Below are 19,486 nucleotides of genomic sequence, written 5' to 3' on the forward strand. Positions count from 1 at the left end.
AAACTAAGGTGATGTGTGATGCCTAGAAAATATACAGATCATGATTACTCAAACATAGTTCAGCTAAAACTGAACGTATTATGCTATGTAGGGTATCAGTTCTTGAGATTAAATTTACAAATGAAAAAGATTATCCTATTGGATCATTTTCAATCATGTAGTTGCTAAATATTGTAAAACAAGGCACATTCCACTTAAGCAAATTAAAATTCATTAATTTACCTGATTGTCTTTGAGTGGTGGGTTGTGTTTATGTGTGAGAGCAGCCTTAACCAGGTAAGTCACTGCTTCCACGCCCCATTCTCTCATCCGCACATGGGGATGTTGACACACATCCAACAGATGATTCGTTACTGGCCTCCACAGAACCTCCACACGACCCAAATTTACCACACCTGGAATAATTATCTTAAATGAGCTTTTCATTTCTCTTTCATCCAAACACTGGAAAAATTGTTATGTAAGTATCTCTCTCTCCCTCTTTTTTTTTTTTTTTTTTTTCTCTCTCTCATACGACATTCAATGGTTCCCAGCAAGTGCCATAAAATATTGATATCTCTGCAGGTCCCTACAAAATCTAGAACAATGAAAGAATTCCCATAAATTGTAAATGGTAAAATAACCATAACCATGTGATTACAACTTAATATTTAACATATGACAAGTAAATCTGACACAATCAGATAACTACGTACCAGTCTCTAGAAGCTTTGCTACAGCAAAGAGGGAAGGCTCCCTATTGGTATATGCAAGCTCCATGGACTCTCTGGACAGCTGGCAAAGTGCATCAATGAGATGATGAAGAGCCACATCATTAAGGTGCTGAGATGACTCAAACAATCGACTAAGCATTGATGACAGAACTGGCAGATCAGCTATGACCGCTGTTGTGATCACTGCATTCGTCTCTGCAGTGCTGCGTCCAGCCTGAAATAAATTCCAAGGTTTAAAATAAAGTCAAATAAAAGAGACAGTTAGTTTAGCTATATTGTACACAAAGTATTTCAATCTTGGAATAAATTCCAAGGTTTAAAATAGTTAAATTAACTGTATTGTTCACAAAGTATTTCAATCTCTGAACAAAACATATAAAAAATTACTTTTAAGCTTCCTCCAGTAGAAGGCTTGAGACCAAGGATCCACACCAGGTGCTGCAGGGTTGTGAGGAGGAGATGCCATGCAGCCCCAAGGACTCCTCCATGGCAATGTGCCATTGACAATGTTGCTCTCATACACTGTAGATTTTTATTGGTCAACATCACAGGGCCTTGTTGTGCTCCCACAGGAAGTGAGGGTGTGGCCAAGGCTGTTCCCACTGCCACCACTTGATGACGCACCTAAAAATAAATTCAAGATATAGCTGATGAGATTAAAGGCAAAAACTGCATAGTATCATCTACATGAAATTATTAAAACCTGAATATTATAATCTAATCAAGTACTTGTTATGTAAGGCATCAATGATGCAATACTCATTTATGATGTATTTATGCCCACTATTATCTATCCTAGGCAAACCTTAATCATTCACTTGTTGACTCCTTTCTCTCATTAGCCCTGCACATACACTTTCTCTTCAGCCACACCTATACTATGGGAAGTGCCACATTCAAGAAATGTTTAGTGATATTTTCCTGTGGATTTACCATTACCTCAGAGTCATAATACTGGTGTTGTGATTCAGTACTTGGAGAACGCTGATGGCCCCGTGACACCGATGAGGATGAAGCCGCAGCGGCAACGCTGGCATTGTTGAGCACCGTCAGGGTGTAGTGTGGTGGGAGACATGACTTACAAAGGGCAGTAATGAAGGCATCACGAGGAGTAGTAAGCTCAAGCTTACCAGCCAAACTAGCAAAAGTCTGTCAAAATAAAGTGATGAACATGAGTTTTGTGTTGCTATTAAGTAATCTACAAAAACAGATGCAGCAATTCTTACAATAACATTGAATGACAAATACAGGGAGGTCATGATGATATGAGTAGTTATGTTCTACTTGAATTGCTTGTATAGCTAATTATCATATAACAAACTAATGGCAAAAGGTTAAGTTCTGTAACTGTTGCCAAAGATGTTTAAAAAAAATGTGTCTATACAGTATTCATAATTTATTTAAAAAAAAATGTTACCTTTTGATTATAAACATGAGTTTTACTTAACATGCGGACTTAAAAAATACACAGACAGATGAATTAGAGTATAGCAATATACCTGAATAGCTTTGAGAATATTCTCTGTGGCAGCCTCATCTGTACATGCCTCAAGAAGGATGGTCAAGGCAGCCAACAAACCACACCATGCTGAATTGACCAACTGTTCATGAATCCTCCGCTCTTCCTCACTAGGGTCATACTGTTCATTCACACCTGGAATGGAGTGCCAAACATGTGCTTTGTATGATATCATATTCATAAACTGTAAAGAAAACTTCCATAGGCATATATATATACAGTGGAGACTCAATACTCGAACGTCTAAATAGTCAAACTTTTCAATAGTCGAACGCAAAAGTTCGACTTAATACTCGAAAAAATACCTATTAGTCGAACGTTTGGCCACGTGGCTCTAAACAAAAAAGGCCTCATTCTTCTCGCCGCCCCACGCGCCCCACCAGTCCACTGCAGCCAGTTGATCCTTCGCTGTCGTAAGAATAACATTGTCCTTCGCTTTCTCTCGAGTTTTTTTTATTTATTTTTTTATTTTTTATTTTATTTAGAAGCTTACAATGGCACCAAAGAGGCTTGTTAGTGGTGAGAATAAGCCTACAAGAAAGAATGTAGTGACAACAATCGAAAGGAAAAAAGAAGATTATTGATATATACGAGAAAAAAGGAAGAATAACCGATCTTGCAGCTGAGTACTGTATGGCTAAATCTACAGTAGCCACAATCTGAAGAAGACAGAGCTCATTAAAAGAGCTGATGTGGCGATTGGTGTGAAAAGGCAATTTGAGCGACCTGTGGCAGTGGAAGAAATGGAAAAATTGTTGATTGGATAAACCAAAGGCACATGGCTGGTGATTCTTTGTCAGAAGGCATAATTTGTGCGAAGGCTAGGCTGCTGCATCGTGATCATATTTCTGATCCTACATCTGACTCCAATGATGATTTTAAAGCAAGTAAAGGATGGTTTGTGAATTTCAAGAAAAGAACTGGAATTCATTCTGTCGTGACGCTCGGCGAGCCCGCAAGTGCTGACAGAGTTGCCGCTGAGTAATTTGTGCCTGAATTTAAGAAATTTGTGGATAAGGAGCGCTTAAGCCCAACAGATCTTTGTGATGAAACTGGCCTGTTTTGGAAAAAAAAAAAAAAACTACCAAACATGATCTATATAACAAAGGAAGAGAAGTGTTTGCCAGGATACATGCCCATGAAAGACAGGCTAACCCTGCTTCTGTGCGCCAATGCTAGCGGCGACTGCAAAATTAAACCGGTTTTTTTCTAAACTTGGGTTTGGCATTGGCTGGAACGAATTACCTGATTTATAGATATCAATAGTCAAACTTTTTAATACTCGAACGGCCATTTAGAATGAATTAAGTTCGAGTATTGAGTCTCCACTGTATATATATATATATATATATATATATATATATATATATATATATATATATATATATATATATATATATATATATATATATATATATATATATATATATATATATATATATATATATATATATATATATATATATATATATATATATATATATATATATATATATATATATATATATATATATATATATATATATATATATATATATATATATATATATATATATATATATATATATATATATATATATATATATATATATATATATATATATATATATATATATATATATATATATATATATATATATATATATATATATATATATATATATATATATATATATATATATATATATATATATATATATATATATATATATATATATATATATATATATATATATATATATATATATATATATATATATATATATATATATATATATATATATATATATATATATATATATATATATATATATATATATATATATATATATATATATATATATATATATATATATATATATATATATATATATATATATATATATATATATATATATATATATATATATATATATATATATATATATATATATATATATATATATATATATATATATATATATATATATATATATATATATATATATATATATATATATATATATATATATATATATATATATATATATATATATATATATATATATATATATATATATATATATATATATATATATATATATATATATATATATATATATATATATATATATATATATATATATATATATATATATATATATATATATATATATATATATATATATATATATATATATATATATATATATATATATATATATATATATATATATATATATATATATATATATATATATATATATATATATATATATATATATATATATATATATATATATATATATATATATATATATATATATATATATATATATATATATATATATATATATATATATATATATATATATATATATATATATATATATATATATATATATATATATATATATATATATATATATATATATATATATATATATATATATATATATATATATATATATATATATATATATATATATATATATATATATATATATATATATATATATATATATATATATATATATATATATATATATATATATATATATATATATATATATATATATATATATATATATATATATATATATATATATATATATATATATATATATATATATATATATATATATATATATATATATATATATATATATATATATATATATATATATATATATATATATATATATATATATATATATATATATATATATATATATATATATATATATATATATATATATATATATATATATATATATATATATATATATATATATATATATATATATATATATATATATATATATATATATATATATATATATATATATATATATATATATATATATATATATATATATATATATATATATATATATATATATATATATATATATATATATATATATATATATATATATATATATATATATATATATATATATATATATATATATATATATATATATATATATATATATATATATATATATATATATATATATATATATATATATATATATATATATATATATATATATATATATATATATATATATATATATATATATATATATATATATATATATATATATATATATATATATATATATATATATATATATATATATATATATATATATATATATATATATATATATATATATATATATATATATATATATATATATATATATATATATATATATATATATATATATATATATATATATATATATATATATATATATATATATATATATATATATATATATATATATATATATATATATATATATATATATATATATATATATATATATATATATATATATATATATATATATATATATATATATATATATATATATATATATATATATATATATATATATATATATATATATATATATATATATATATATATATATATATATATATATATATATATATATATATATATATATATATATATATATATATATATATATATATATATATATATATATATATATATATATATATATATATATATATATATATATATATATATATATATATATATATATATATATATATATATATATATATATATATATATATATATATATATATATATATATATATATATATATATATATATATATATATATATATATCAGAAGTACCTTAATATCCTACCTGAGTGTCCCTCAGCTGGAGCATTGGGGCCCATCATAACCAGGTGGATGGAACGAATGATGTCAAGGAGACAGTAGTAAGCCACACTCACTCCATAGCCATCAGGGATTGTGGGAGGTTCAAGTTTATCTAACATCTCCAAGCTATAAAATAATTCCATATTAATTTAATTTCCTCATAAACATTACTCTAAAGACACATCTTAAAATCAAAGCTATAAAGTGTAGAAAAAAATAAAGTACACAAGTATGAAAGAGACTTGGATATTCTGATACATATCTGAACAAACATATGCATAAATGAGAATTAAATGTTTCATATCATTCCCTACACATAATTTACCTTGTGAGATATCTTCCCATATGATGATGATCTGTAACATAAATATTACTAATGTGAAAAATGGAAAGTTAGTAGTAACTCACTAAGAGGACTTTGCCTGCCCAGTAGGAATACTGATGCAGAGAGGAAGATAGACACCCCTGTAAAAGAAGGCTGGCTGGGGAGATACTCCAGGACCCACTGGCATGCCAGCCAAGAGAGCAGGAGACTGTCCCTGTCCCCCTCCTGGACTGTTACTGCTCAACTGGGATGCAGCACTTGATTGTGGAGATATGAAGAGGGACTGTACAAATGCACCTAGACTATTCACTATGTCCTGAAAAAAATAGCAAAGTTTTAAACATGATTTCTAATGACTTTTGTATTCTCTATCATTACAAACATTATCATAAATATCATTTATTGTATCAAGTACGATATTTTACAGCTTACAAGACGCACTTTTTTTTCCTAAAAAATACCCTGAAAAATACTAGTGCGTCTTCCACGACGAATGTTGTATTGTAAGGCAACACCCAGCCTCAAGTGAGCTTGGACACCGATAGCGACCTGGATTTGTATGTTGAGTCATTACATTATGATGTTAGCTAAGTACTATTCAATTCAGCCTTTTATATGATGTAAACTCAGTACTTAGCTGTTACAAGTATTTCCAATACCATAATCCCTCCTGGAGCCTACTCCGTGTGTGGAGAAAACGGGCCGCTCCCTTATCTCATAGCAACACACACATACATACACACGAACGCACACACATGCCAGGTGGCTTTTTACCCTTATTAATAGAACATCCAAATGGCTTACTCGTTCAAGCAAGAGTAAAAATTCCACTTGTGAATTATATTCACATTGATTAAGCCTGTGAAGCACGATTGCAAAATAAAATAAATACAGGCAACCCCCGCTTAACGAAGGGGTTATGTTCCTAAAAAAAACCCTTCATTAGCGGACCGATTATAACAAGTTTAATCCCTGACGAACTTCCATTGAGAGTAAACACAGCAAGAGTGCATCATAGTACAGTGAAAGGTTTAATGAAAGTAAAAATTATGAAGTTAAACATTTAGGCAGTTTAATTTAAATCATTATAATGTACACTAATGTATGTATGTATGTAACTTTATAATGTTGATGATCTAAAATTTATGAAGGGAGGAAGAGTGAAACGGGAAAGACACTAACTGGCAACCTGTAGAATGTAAACAAACAGCGCATCATTCTATCACATACAAAAGTTATGTACCACATTTCCACAAGGCTTTCTATTTTATCCATTGTAGAGTCATGAGTTCAGGTGGTTCTTTTAGCTTGCAAAGAAGATACGGTCTCACCAGCCTTCTTAATAGAGTCTGCTGACTTGAAAATAGAAGAGACAGTAGATGGAGTCAAGATGGTAGCGAGCAATGCTATTAGTTTTCTCACCTCTCTCATGTCTGTGAATAATATCCAGCTTCACTTCGAGAGTAAGAGACTTCCCGGTCTTCTTAGGAATGCTAGGCGACATTGCAGGGCGTTTTGGTGGCAAGTTGAGCGAGGGAAGACGAGTGGCTGCTGACGCTGTTATTGTTTTGAACAGGGGAAGTGAGTGGTGCGTGTGTTGTCCACAAGAGGCGCTGGTGTATTCAAAAGCCTGTCGGCTTGCATGATACGGTGGGGCTTTCAAACTTGGAAAAAATTACCTGGATAAAACTTCGTTAAACGAGCAGATGGTAGTAAAATGAAACCTTCGTAGTGAAATTTTGTTGTGTGAACCTCCGTTAAGCGGGGTTTGCCTGTACGAATTGCAGCACCGCGTTTGGTTTCGGCGACTGGCAGATTCAGCTATTTTAATAACCTAAGTTATTCAGCCTCCCAAATTTCTGAAACTTTGGAATTTCCGAATGACAAACCTCCGAAATTGAGGACAAGTGATCACGTAATGTAAACAATACATCCAATACGTGCCATCGCCAGCCATTAAAACAAGAAGAGATGGACTGCTTCACTGTGTATATGTATTTACCTATGGTATTTTTATTTACATAGTTTTAAATTTGTGGTGAGTGCTCCAGCAAATTTGTAATGAGTGGTGAAACAATAGTGTCTTGCAGACTCCTTGCTTCTTATGTTTTTGTGTTCAGTGGTCGGGTATATGGTAAAGGTGTTCTTGTATGAGAATGACTTTTCTTTTTCTTAGAAATTTCCTTCAAGTATTATGGTGTGTCTTCCAAGATGCAGCGTCTTGCAAGCCGTAAAATACGGTAAAGTATGAAATTCCTAACTCAGTAAATGAAAACTATACTTAGAAATACAAAATGGACATTATGGAACACAAATTATTTTACCTGAAAAATCTTGGTGGCATGTGGCTTCATGTCATAATTTGTACAAAAACTCTGTAAAAGGTTTGGTTGTGTTGCCAGTCTATGCAAGACCTCTAGAGCCAGACCCCGTTGCCACATTGGCCTATCACCATCAAGGAACTTCACCATAAGTGATAAAAATATTTCACACTGTGTCACCTGAAAATGAAAATTAGTAACTTTAATGAATATGATTAACATCTTAAAAACTGTATAATTTCAATTATCAATAACTCAATGATTAAAATTAAAGTTATATAAAAAGATATCACCAGTTGGCCATGATCTCATCAGAAACTGCTATCCATCTATCTACCTTTATATTAGACTGGTAATCCCACACAGGGTGGCTCAGACAAAGCACTACACATTCATACACACCTAATTCACTAGCCCTATCAGCCCCCGGTGGAAAAAAGGATAGTTTTGTAGACCACTCTACAACACCCTAGAGAAAATAAGTTCATGAAAAGAACTACATAACAAAATTTGCAAACACTTACCAGAAGAGGGTAGTATTTCTGAATTAATACAGACACCACGCGAAGCAGCCTCATTGCTATCGGGAAGTAAGGTTTGTCAAGTGGCGTTGCTTGCTGCATGCTGGCGGGCACTGATGTGCGATACTTTATATTGGGGGAGAACAGCTTTATCACCAAAGCACATACTCTGTCCTTCAATAGGAAGTTGAATTCAGTATGCTGAAAGTAAGAAAATTATCATTAGACAGAAAATACATATAATTCTAATGATAAGAGCAAATAATTCCTACCATTTAAAAGCAGATATATCTAACCTTATTTATTTCATTTTATTATTTTTTTTCTAATATGATGTAGATATACAGCTCCACAAGGAGAAATAGCTCAGAATAAACACATAGGCACTTCTCGAATACTTACATTGTAAAATACAGTTGGGAAAGTTGTGAGGACGGATTCCAAAAGTTCTAAACCAAAGGTTCTTGTCATCTCAGTGAGACCAAGGAGCCATAGAGGCTGGTCTGCATTTACTAACTGCACTAAATCCTGCAATACATTCATTAACATATTAGTATTGAAATACATCTAACTTTAAATGGAAAAGTAGTAAAGAAGATTAATCTTTTAAACTGATGAACTCAGGAACAAGGAGCAACTCTCCTTTTTTTACATGCCAAAGTTTATATCATTACAGAACAAGAATTAGTTACCTTCTTGTTTTTTACATTGTGAAAGAAAACAAACCCATTTTATCTCCAAACAACCAAGGATTCTAATGCATGACCTCTCTGATACAAGTCAATGCCCCAGTCACTACACCACTGGGCCACAGAAGATAAAGTACTGAAATGAGAATAACATGAAAGCTTCCCCACCTGGAACATGAGATATGCATCAGCAGCAGCTGGATGTAGAGTCTTGGGGGAATTGGCACTTAGCACCTTCAGTTCCTCCAGGTTGATATGTTCTTCAACCTCTTCCTCAGTGGTGCTGATACCACTACTGAAAAGTAAAAAAGAAAATGTAAGATTCTCAGGTCTTGCTACATGGTGTAACATAACATATAACATAACATAACATAAATAATAGGATAACAAAGGGCCACCAGGGCCCATCTAGGTTATCCTGTATCAGTCGCACAGCGACCTCGTCATCAGTAATTAAAGATACACTTACAAGTACACAATACTAATCTAAATATTTGGCCCATTAACAGGGCTAAGTCCTGCAGCGAAATCCTCTACAATTTGTGGTCCCCATACATAGGGATCATGTCTTATTTAACTATAGTAAATTTTTTATAAAAACTATCATGCAGTGCTATACATAATTATAAATCTAATAAATTTAAGTGCTTATCTAATCTGTTTTTAAACATTGTCAAACTAGTGCTATTTACAACCGTCTCTGGCAATGCATTCCAGAAGTCTACCACTCTATGACTAAAGAAATATTTTCTTATATCTAACCTGCAGCCTTGCTTTCTAATCTTCCTGCCATGATTTCTAGTCCTATTTCCCTCCTCTAAGGTAAAGAAAGATCTCACATCTATGTAGTTTGTATCTGAGAACATTTTAAATAACTCTATCATATCCCTCTTATACATCTCCTCTCAAATGAAAACATGTTTAATTCCTTTAATCTATCTCTATACTCCAGGCGCTTTAATGCTGGTATCATCCTAGTTGCTCTTCTCTGAACTGCTTCTAACATGTTGATATCCTGCCTATAGTGGGGTGACCAGGCCTGTATGCAATACTCTAAATGGGGCCTAACATAGGAATTATATAAGCTACGCACCACTTCCTTACTTTTATAACTAACATTTCTATTTATAAAACCCAGGATCCTATTTGCCCTATTTCTTGCTTCTAAACATTGCTTTGAAAATTTCATAGTCCTGTCTATCACTACTCCTAAATCCTTTCCTTCCTCTACTGCCTCTAGCCAACATCCCTCCATCTCATAGTTAAAGTTTGTGTTGTCTTTACCTAAATGCATAACCTGACACTTTTCAGAATTAAACTCCATCTGCCACCTGTCTGCCCATGCTATCAGCCTGTCCAGGTCTCGTTGTATTCTGTAATTGTCCTTTTCACCCTGTACTGCACATGCTATCTTAGTATCATCTGCAAACTTTGATACTTTGCTACTAATTCCTATATCTAAATCGTTAATGTACACCAAGAAAAGAAGAGGTCCTAGCACTGATCCTTGGGGTACCCCACTAACCACTTCCTTCCACTCAGACATTGCCCCATTTAATACTACTCTCTGTTTCCTATCAGAAAGCCATTCACTAATCCAATCAACTAACCTACCCCCTATCCCATGTAGTCTCAATTTGTACACTAGCCTCCTATGCGGTACCTTATCAAACGCCTTGCTAAAATCTAGATATATAACATCTATGCTATTTCCATCATCTAACTCCTTGGTAATATATTCTAAGATATCGAGCAAATTTGTAAGACAGGACCTCCCTGATCTAAAGCCATGTTGGGTATCTCTAATTAATCTATTCTCATTTAAATGCTCCCAAATACTACCCTTAATGATTTTCTCTAGTATCTTACATACTATACTAGTTAAACTGATCGGTCTATAATTATTCGCATCATCCTTCCTACCTTTTTTTAAATATTGGAGTAACATTAGCTAACTTCCAGTCCTGAGGTATCTCAGCAAACCTAAGTGATCTTTCAAAGATTAACTTAAGTGCTTCAGAAATACTGTCTACACCCTCCCTAAGTACTCTGGCATGTAGCTCATCAGGACCACTAGCTTTCCTATCGTCTAGTTCAAGAATAAATTTCCTAATAATTCCCGGTTTTATATCAATATTTTCTAAAGCTCTTAAACTACTCGTCGCACTGTTTGTAACAGGATTTCCTATTCTTTCCTAGTAAATACTGAAGAAAATTGTTCATTCAATAATTCTACTATGTCTTCATTTTGATCCACTACTACACCATCTTTTCTGAGTGGTCCAATCCTATCCTTATTTCTTTTATCACTGACCTTGTAATAACTATATAATTTTTGGGATCTTTACTCCCAGCTCTAGCTAGTTTTATCTCTGCCTGCCTTTTACTTTTTTTATAACCTTACTCAAATCATCTCTGACCTGTCTGTACCTAATCAAATCTACATCTTCCCACTTTTCTGCAACTCTCTGTATGCCCTCTTCTTCTCTCTGATCTGGCTACCTATCTCATGAGTCCACCATAATGGCTTCCTGTTTCTCTGCCTTATATCTTTGTAAGGGATACACTGCATCACTATACCCTTTACTACAACCTTAAAAATATCCCACATCTCCTGTGCAGTTTTATTTCCAAAACTATCTTCCCAGTTTACCTCTCCTAATAACTGACGTAACCTACCATAATTGCCTTTCTGATAGTTTGGGACTCTAGTCTTATTCACTATATTATCCCTACTGGAATTAATGATAAATCTAATTATATGATGGTCACTGTTTGCTAAAGTCTCTCCTACCTCAACTTCCTTTAAACAATGCTCAATATTTGTTAGTACTATGTCTAAAACCTTCCTCCCCCTAGTAGGTTTATCTACCATCTGCACTAAATAGTTATCCTGAAAACTTTCCATAAACTTATTTTCACTAGCATCTCCTACCATCCTCTCCCAGTTTACTGACTTAAGATTAAAATCCCTAAGATAATTGTCTGACTAGTACACCCCTATTTATCTCATCTACCATAAGGTTGTCTACATCTGCTGACTGGTTAGGTGGCCTATAAAAAGCTCCTACTCTAATAACCTTACTTTTGTTTACTCTAACATCCAGCCATAAGGACTCTACTCTGTTATCTACCTTAATACCATTAACCTGACTGGAAATGAAGGATTTTTTTACATAAATAACTACTCCTCCGCCTATCCTACCAATTCTCTGGTGTAAATACATAATGTATCCATCTACTTCATATTCTTTCCTATTTTCCTAAACTTTTCCTCATTTACCCATGCCTCTGTGACACATACAACATCTAAGTCCTCCTCAACTATATAACTAGATAACTCGTCCTTCTTGTTCCTAAGACTCCTGGCATTTACATAAAAACATTTAAGTCCTGCTACCTTCCTAGATGCTGTCTCCTTATTTGGAATCCTAATCTTATTCTCTCCTATTTGCACCTGGAAATCTTTCCTAATCTTTTCACTATCTCTGTTTATCCTATCTAATTTATGTCTAGCATCTTTCTTCTGGAATGCATTTGCTACCTCACCCCTACACTCCATCCCAACTCCCCTCCAGACATCCACTCAGCACATCCACACCCTTCCTACTCAGATGCACACCATCCCTAGCATACAAATCCCTTCGCCCATAGAACCTATCCCATACATCCACAAAGCTGACACCCACATCCTTACACATCCCTTTTACCCGATCATTCACACCAATGGCTCTAGACAACCATTCCCTGCTAACATACACACGAGGCAAGATTCCTGACACTACACACCTCCTACCACTCTCCCTTATCTTGCCTAACATTTCCCGAAATCTTGCCACTAACTCCTCCGACCCACCTGCTCTGACATCGTTCCCACCTACGTGCAAAACTACTACACCCTCCTCTCCATCCCCCAACCCTCTTCTGCACCTCCTCACTCACTGCCTTCACACCTGCACCAGGCATACACACGTTCGTCCTCCTATCCCTGTCTTTCCCACAGAAAGTGCTATCTAAATACCTAACCTGAGAGTCACCCACCACACACACCTGAGGTGTGCTAGGCACAACCATCCTCCTCCTCTCCTCTACCCCCTTCTTTCTCCTTTCACTCACCACAACCACTTCATTCACTCCACTCTCACTCTCCCCTCCCCTCCAACAAACCGAACCTATTTTCACACTCAACAGGTTTAGTCCTATCCTCCCTAACTGCCTCCGCTTTCCTTCCCCTCGCAACCTGCCATCTCTGCCTATCCTGACTACTATCTTTCCCAGTCTGGCTCGCCTGCTCCCTCTTCCCCACTCTGCTCTTCCCGACAGAGGGCCAAGCCACCCTGTCGCCCTCAGAAGGTCCAACCTTCGGCCTAACACTGATCTCCTGCCTAATTTTTTCCACTGCCTCCCCAAGCCTCTTAACCTCCTCCTTCAATTCAAAGATGAGAACTTCGTTCGCACTTTTCCCCTCACTTAGCTTTCTGATTTCCTCTCGCAATTCTCGGTGCTCAAGAGAAAGAACTAAATTCTCGCTCTTGAGCCTACACACCATACACTCAGAAAAGTCAACGACCTTCCTGTCGTGCCCACACATCTCACACACAACAAACTCTCCCAATCCCACCTCAACACTCTCTTTCACGCACTCAATCACACTCTGATATACCTCAGTAGCTACCGCCATACTAATTTACAATATGTTAACTCACAAACAAATAAAAATACTAGGTGACGGCGGGGTGGGGGAACCGCGGTGGTGGGGGGCCTAAGTGAGGTCAACTAATCCTCTTTCAAGGTCAACTTGACGGTTACAAGCCTAGTCTCCTCGCTCTACAAAAATACTTTTAACTCACAAACACTAATTCTAACCACTATTTCACTCTAATCTAACACTTGCAGTACACACTTTCACTTCACTAACACTCAAAAGCACCACACACAGGCACCAAGCACAAACACCACTCGCTAACTATAAAACCACAGCCACACACAACACGTCCACTCGCCACCACAGCTACTCGCAGAGTAGTATCACAATGAATATTGAAAAGAAAATACAAGAAAATTCTGTGCTGACACTCAGCAGGTATATGTAACAACTCTGATACCAAATTTAAATCCAGTTCCATTCCCCACACAGTCCCCACAATGTAAGCTCTGTTGGTACCACTTTCCCTTGATATCTTGGGAAAAAAAAAAAAAAAAAAAAAAAAAAAAAATCAATGTTAATCAAGTGTAGAAAACTGATGTTAGTAAAACTGTACCGATGTGCTGTATAATATAATGTCATTCTCACCTTTCTTCTTTGTAGTACTTTGCATCTTCAGCTACAACGCGCTCAAAAACAACACTAACAAGCTGACGTACAGTTGCACTTGCAGTATTAACAACTGTTGCATCTTTTGTGAAATGGAGACGAAAGCAAAGAACAAGAGCCTGAAAAAAGTACAAGTAAAGTTAATTCATCAAATCTGAAAAACATTTTCCAGTCATTAACATACTTTGAAATAAAAGTAAATAAACATCCACTCTTATCATTAAAATTTCATGAAATATACAATGAAGTTAAATATGCATGATTTTTTAAATGAGTTCATTGAATTTATCACTTAAATCCAAAGGAACTCAATCTGCAAAGCTGAAGTTGAAGATGCTAAATTGCACAGGCCATACCTTGGCAAGAGTTGCTCCTTGAATGACAGCACTGGTAGTAAGGAGCAGAGTCACAGTCTGTAAGACTTTCAGTTCCTCAATCCCAGCTTCCATTAGCATCCATAGTGTTTCCACCACATGCTCTCCACTGTTGGTATCTACCACATCTGCTACTATCAGTCGCTGCATCAAGGTCAGAGACAGCTGCAAATTAAGTATAACCATCAAGTCATCTTCATATTTAGCATCATATATGAAAAGTCTTGTATACAAAATCCACAATTCTCATTACAAAAATTGTAATGGAAGTAAAGTAGGAATGGACTCACAACTACTACAGTTATAAATATTTTCCTGTACTTCCTCACTTCATTTTCATTCATGCCTCAGTAACACTAATGAAGAGTTGCAATGAACACTACAAATATTTCATGCATACAATTTGTAGCCAAGTAAGGCTACATTATACTTTTACACACACCTTAACAATCTTTGGGTCCTTTGTTTCTGCTGCTTGTACAAGAGGATAGAGAACTTGGGAGGTGATCTGGGAGAGAGATGACTGGGGATTCATGGATGCTCCCCGAACCTTGATGATTGCTTCCTCACATGACTATAATAGAAAAGAAGTACCAAAATTATGTTGGTGTGCCTTCTTTACCTGAATGACAAAATCTTAGATTTTTTATTCATGTTAAAATACATATATAGGTATTTAATTTAATGAGCCTTTATTATTTTGACGTTTATAACATTACGAAAAGTAGAGTGATAGGTGAAATGTTAAAGACTTGAAAGTAGTTATTAGAGCTGATCGAGTTAGGTAAAGAAAACTTAAGTACTTACTAGTAACTTGGTAACTAAACATCACATGTTAATATACATAGGCATATACATTACTTACATCTTTAATATGTGGGTATCTCTTCTTGGTTTCCATACATAGAGCTTTGAGGTCACTCTGCAGTGCATCTAACATCTTGGCAGCTTTTCCGTCACTGGCTGAGGTAGTCATGGTTGATGGTCAGTGATGATTATAAACCTCAATCACCTTGATTTCAGTTACAACTTAAGATTGCAGTTCTTTCTTGGCCGCTGTAAATACATATACAATATTACCTAAAACCAAGCTATTGAAAACTAGCCACCAGTTTTTTTATAATAAAATTCATGCACAGTTCACATGATTATTTAGGTATATCAGCATCAACATTTAACCAACTCTTCATAACTATCAAAGAAAGAGCAAGATTACAAAGGCTTTAAAAGTGACTGGATTAACAGTAGCACAAATGGTATCATCTCAGTGGGCCTTTTTGTTTGATAATTTTTGTTGGCTTGGCTAGTTTTCCCCTTTTATATTAAATTAAAAAAAGTCATTTCAGTATTATGCTTTATCCTGTTTTTCAATGTTTCTTTCCTCACCAACATCTAATGCAAGACTGGAGATGGCCTGGAGGTATTCTGGTCAGAGTTGGGAGATTATAACATTTGATTAATTCAGTCCTGAAGTGTCCTGGGATTTGTGGGTAGCAGAATATTAGAATGTCATAGTATCTATAGAACTGTCCTGCCAATTGTACACTTCTGCTCATGGGACCACCAATGACAGTTTACCACAGTTTTCTTTTTTGTCTTATGAGACAAGTCAAGCATTTTTATAAACGCTCACTGTCATTTGTTAATATGGCAACTCAGTGGATGGAGGTGAAGCAAACAGTGCCCGTTTTTTGCAGAAAAGTCACCATGTGAGGTACTTAGCAACAGCAATACTATTCTAGATGCGATATACAAACCTCAAGAAAAGGTTCACATGTTTATTAACAAAATAAAGAATCTGTATGCATCTCCATCTCCCTGAGAATCTTTTCACCTCACCGGCAAGGTATAACAGTGATTTTTTAAGTGTTCCATTAGGTTAGGTTAGGTTGGGTTGATGTCATAGCAGGGAGTTGGGTTAATTTTTTTTTTTCATCATAATATAAATTGAAATTCCTGTAAGCTTTTCCGCTGATTTTTCGTCTCGCACTAAAAACTCCCGATTCCACACATGCTCCCAAACATATTGGCAGTGGGAGTGGGAGAGGATGGGGGAACGTAGTCGTATTATAAATGACTACCAAATGATTTCGTGCACCGAAAACGGTACGCAGATTAATTCCAAACTAGTCGAAAACAATATATATATATATATATATATATATATATATATATATATATATATATATATATATATATATATATATTGTTCCGTCCAGAGACTGGTGCAAGTGCAAGTTCATCATACAAGTCAGACCCGGTAATTCAACCCTCCTTACGGACACACATTTGCTTACAACCCTCATAATGCTTGGCTTGTTGTTGTTCACTTATAGCAACCATTCAATTGCACGGGTAGAGATGGGCCGCGGCAGCAGGAGGCCACAGATTCACTCACTTTCCAGGCGCGGTGGGCGGTGGAGGCTGCCTCGGGGCCTCTACTCCGAGCTGGCGCCGCCCAACACTCCACTTGGCATCCTCACTGCAGCTAACACGCCCAGATCTTCCAAAGCACTTGTGATCAAAACAAAACACAGCTGAGTTGGCAAGGCTTAGAAATGTCAAGCTATAAACAACTTGATAGGTTTGTTTACATCAGAGACATGGCTTCGGATTCTATTGGTTCCGAACAAACTCAAATCAGTAAGCTAGAATAGTAGATTCGGATTCTACTAGGTTCCCGAGTCTGCTTCAGGAGAAAGGATCGTGATGATATGCTACTTTCTACTGAATAGGTCGTGATTGTTAAACTAATAATGCATATAATAAGGATAAAAATGTAACAATAATAACAGCAACAACAACGCCAGCACTAATGGTTGCAATAACAATATAATAGGTAAAGGGGGAGACAGCACGTGCCTATTCCGCCGAACTAAAAAAAAAAAAAAAAAGCCAGTGGGCGGAGCTTATGATCGCAAATTACACCCAAAACATAGTTATAATGTTGAAAGAAATATGGCAGGCAAAAAGATTGCTTTTTCTCGTATATTACATGGCAAGGAACAAATAGTGATGTAAAATTTCAGTGATTGTTGCTTTTTCCAATACCAGTGATATGAAATCACACATCATTCTAAATAAAAGCTGTAAAGAGAGAGAGAGAGAGAGAGAGAGAGAGAGAGAGAGAGAGAGTATTGTAGTGTCGGGGATAATAATATTATGTTTTTATGTATTAAGGTCATAATTATAGAAGTAGCGACACACGTGGACACCATACATACAGACATACAGACATATGGACGAACTTGATACGTGTTCCAGAGGAAGAGATAGTAGCCAGCTCATGAATAAAAAAAAAAAAAAAACACATTAGATTTACTAGCTTTGTAATCAGAAGTTTTAACGAATTTTTCACTCCAGTAAGTAGAGGGAGAACTGAGATGTGCAGAAAAATGTTTTTCAGTAATGTAATCTCATTAGAAATAATAATCAAAATCACTTTTAATTACTCCACACCAGTCCTACTGTGGCGACTGACAATGCTTGGAGGAGATGAGGGCCACCAGAGGGTTAAGCGTGAGAAACAACTCAAAGGTCAAAGCTTATTTCCCAGACTCAGTTCAGCTCCTCTCTCCGCCTGAGCAGATTAGTCGCATACTCGCTCATTAAATATTTATCTATATAAAACATATTGCGTATAAATAAATAAAAAATAAAAAAATTATATATATATATATATATATATATATATATATATATATATATATATATATATATATATATATATATATATATATATATATATATATATATATATATATATATATATATATATATATATATATATATATATATATATATATATATATATATATATATTATATATATATATATTTGTTTACTCAGTTCAGCTCCTCTTTCCGCCTGAGCAGATACCGCTACCTTGTGTATGTGCGATGATCCATGTGTGTGTGTTTTTTAGTGAAATGAAGAAAACTGTTGTTCTTGTATTGGCGGTGGGGTTTAAATGAGAACAGTAAAGGGGATTGTGTCACTGCTTGGTACACATCTT

General features: G+C 33.5%; 1 protein-coding gene across 3 annotated transcripts in view; it reads right to left on the minus strand.

The window, feature by feature from the left end:
* The window catches only part of LOC123498598 (protein MON2 homolog), a 47,584-nt gene extending 29,531 nt beyond the window's left edge, over positions 1-18,053 (minus strand). For 2 of the 3 annotated variants that reach the window (XM_045245862.1, XM_045245861.1), the window contains exons 1-16: positions 17,870-18,052; positions 16,337-16,527; positions 15,914-16,045; positions 15,454-15,636; positions 15,077-15,216; positions 9,952-10,078; positions 9,497-9,622; positions 9,098-9,295; positions 8,577-8,753; positions 6,336-6,568; positions 5,911-6,053; positions 2,213-2,367; positions 1,653-1,862; positions 1,101-1,337; positions 696-927; positions 223-395 (exon numbers count right to left, since the gene is read on the minus strand). In XM_045245862.1, coding sequence (XP_045101797.1) covers positions 223-395; positions 696-927; positions 1,101-1,337; positions 1,653-1,862; positions 2,213-2,367; positions 5,911-6,053; positions 6,336-6,568; positions 8,577-8,753; positions 9,098-9,295; positions 9,497-9,622; positions 9,952-10,078; positions 15,077-15,216; positions 15,454-15,636; positions 15,914-16,045; positions 16,337-16,447 — 2,577 coding nt within the window. In that variant the 5' untranslated portion in view covers positions 16,448-16,527; positions 17,870-18,052. Of the gene's footprint in view, positions 1-222; positions 396-695; positions 928-1,100; positions 1,338-1,652; positions 1,863-2,212; positions 2,368-5,910; positions 6,054-6,335; positions 6,569-8,576; positions 8,754-9,097; positions 9,296-9,496; positions 9,623-9,951; positions 10,079-15,076; positions 15,217-15,453; positions 15,637-15,913; positions 16,046-16,336; positions 16,528-17,869 lie in introns of all 3 variants that reach the window. The other variant, XM_045245863.1, reaches the window with a different exon arrangement.
* Positions 18,054-19,486: the final 1,433 nt, after the last annotated feature.

The sequence above is a fragment of the Portunus trituberculatus genome, chromosome 48, assembly GCF_017591435.1.
Source record: "Portunus trituberculatus isolate SZX2019 chromosome 48, ASM1759143v1, whole genome shotgun sequence".
In the NCBI taxonomy this organism is placed as follows: Eukaryota; Metazoa; Arthropoda; class Malacostraca; order Decapoda; family Portunidae; genus Portunus; species Portunus trituberculatus.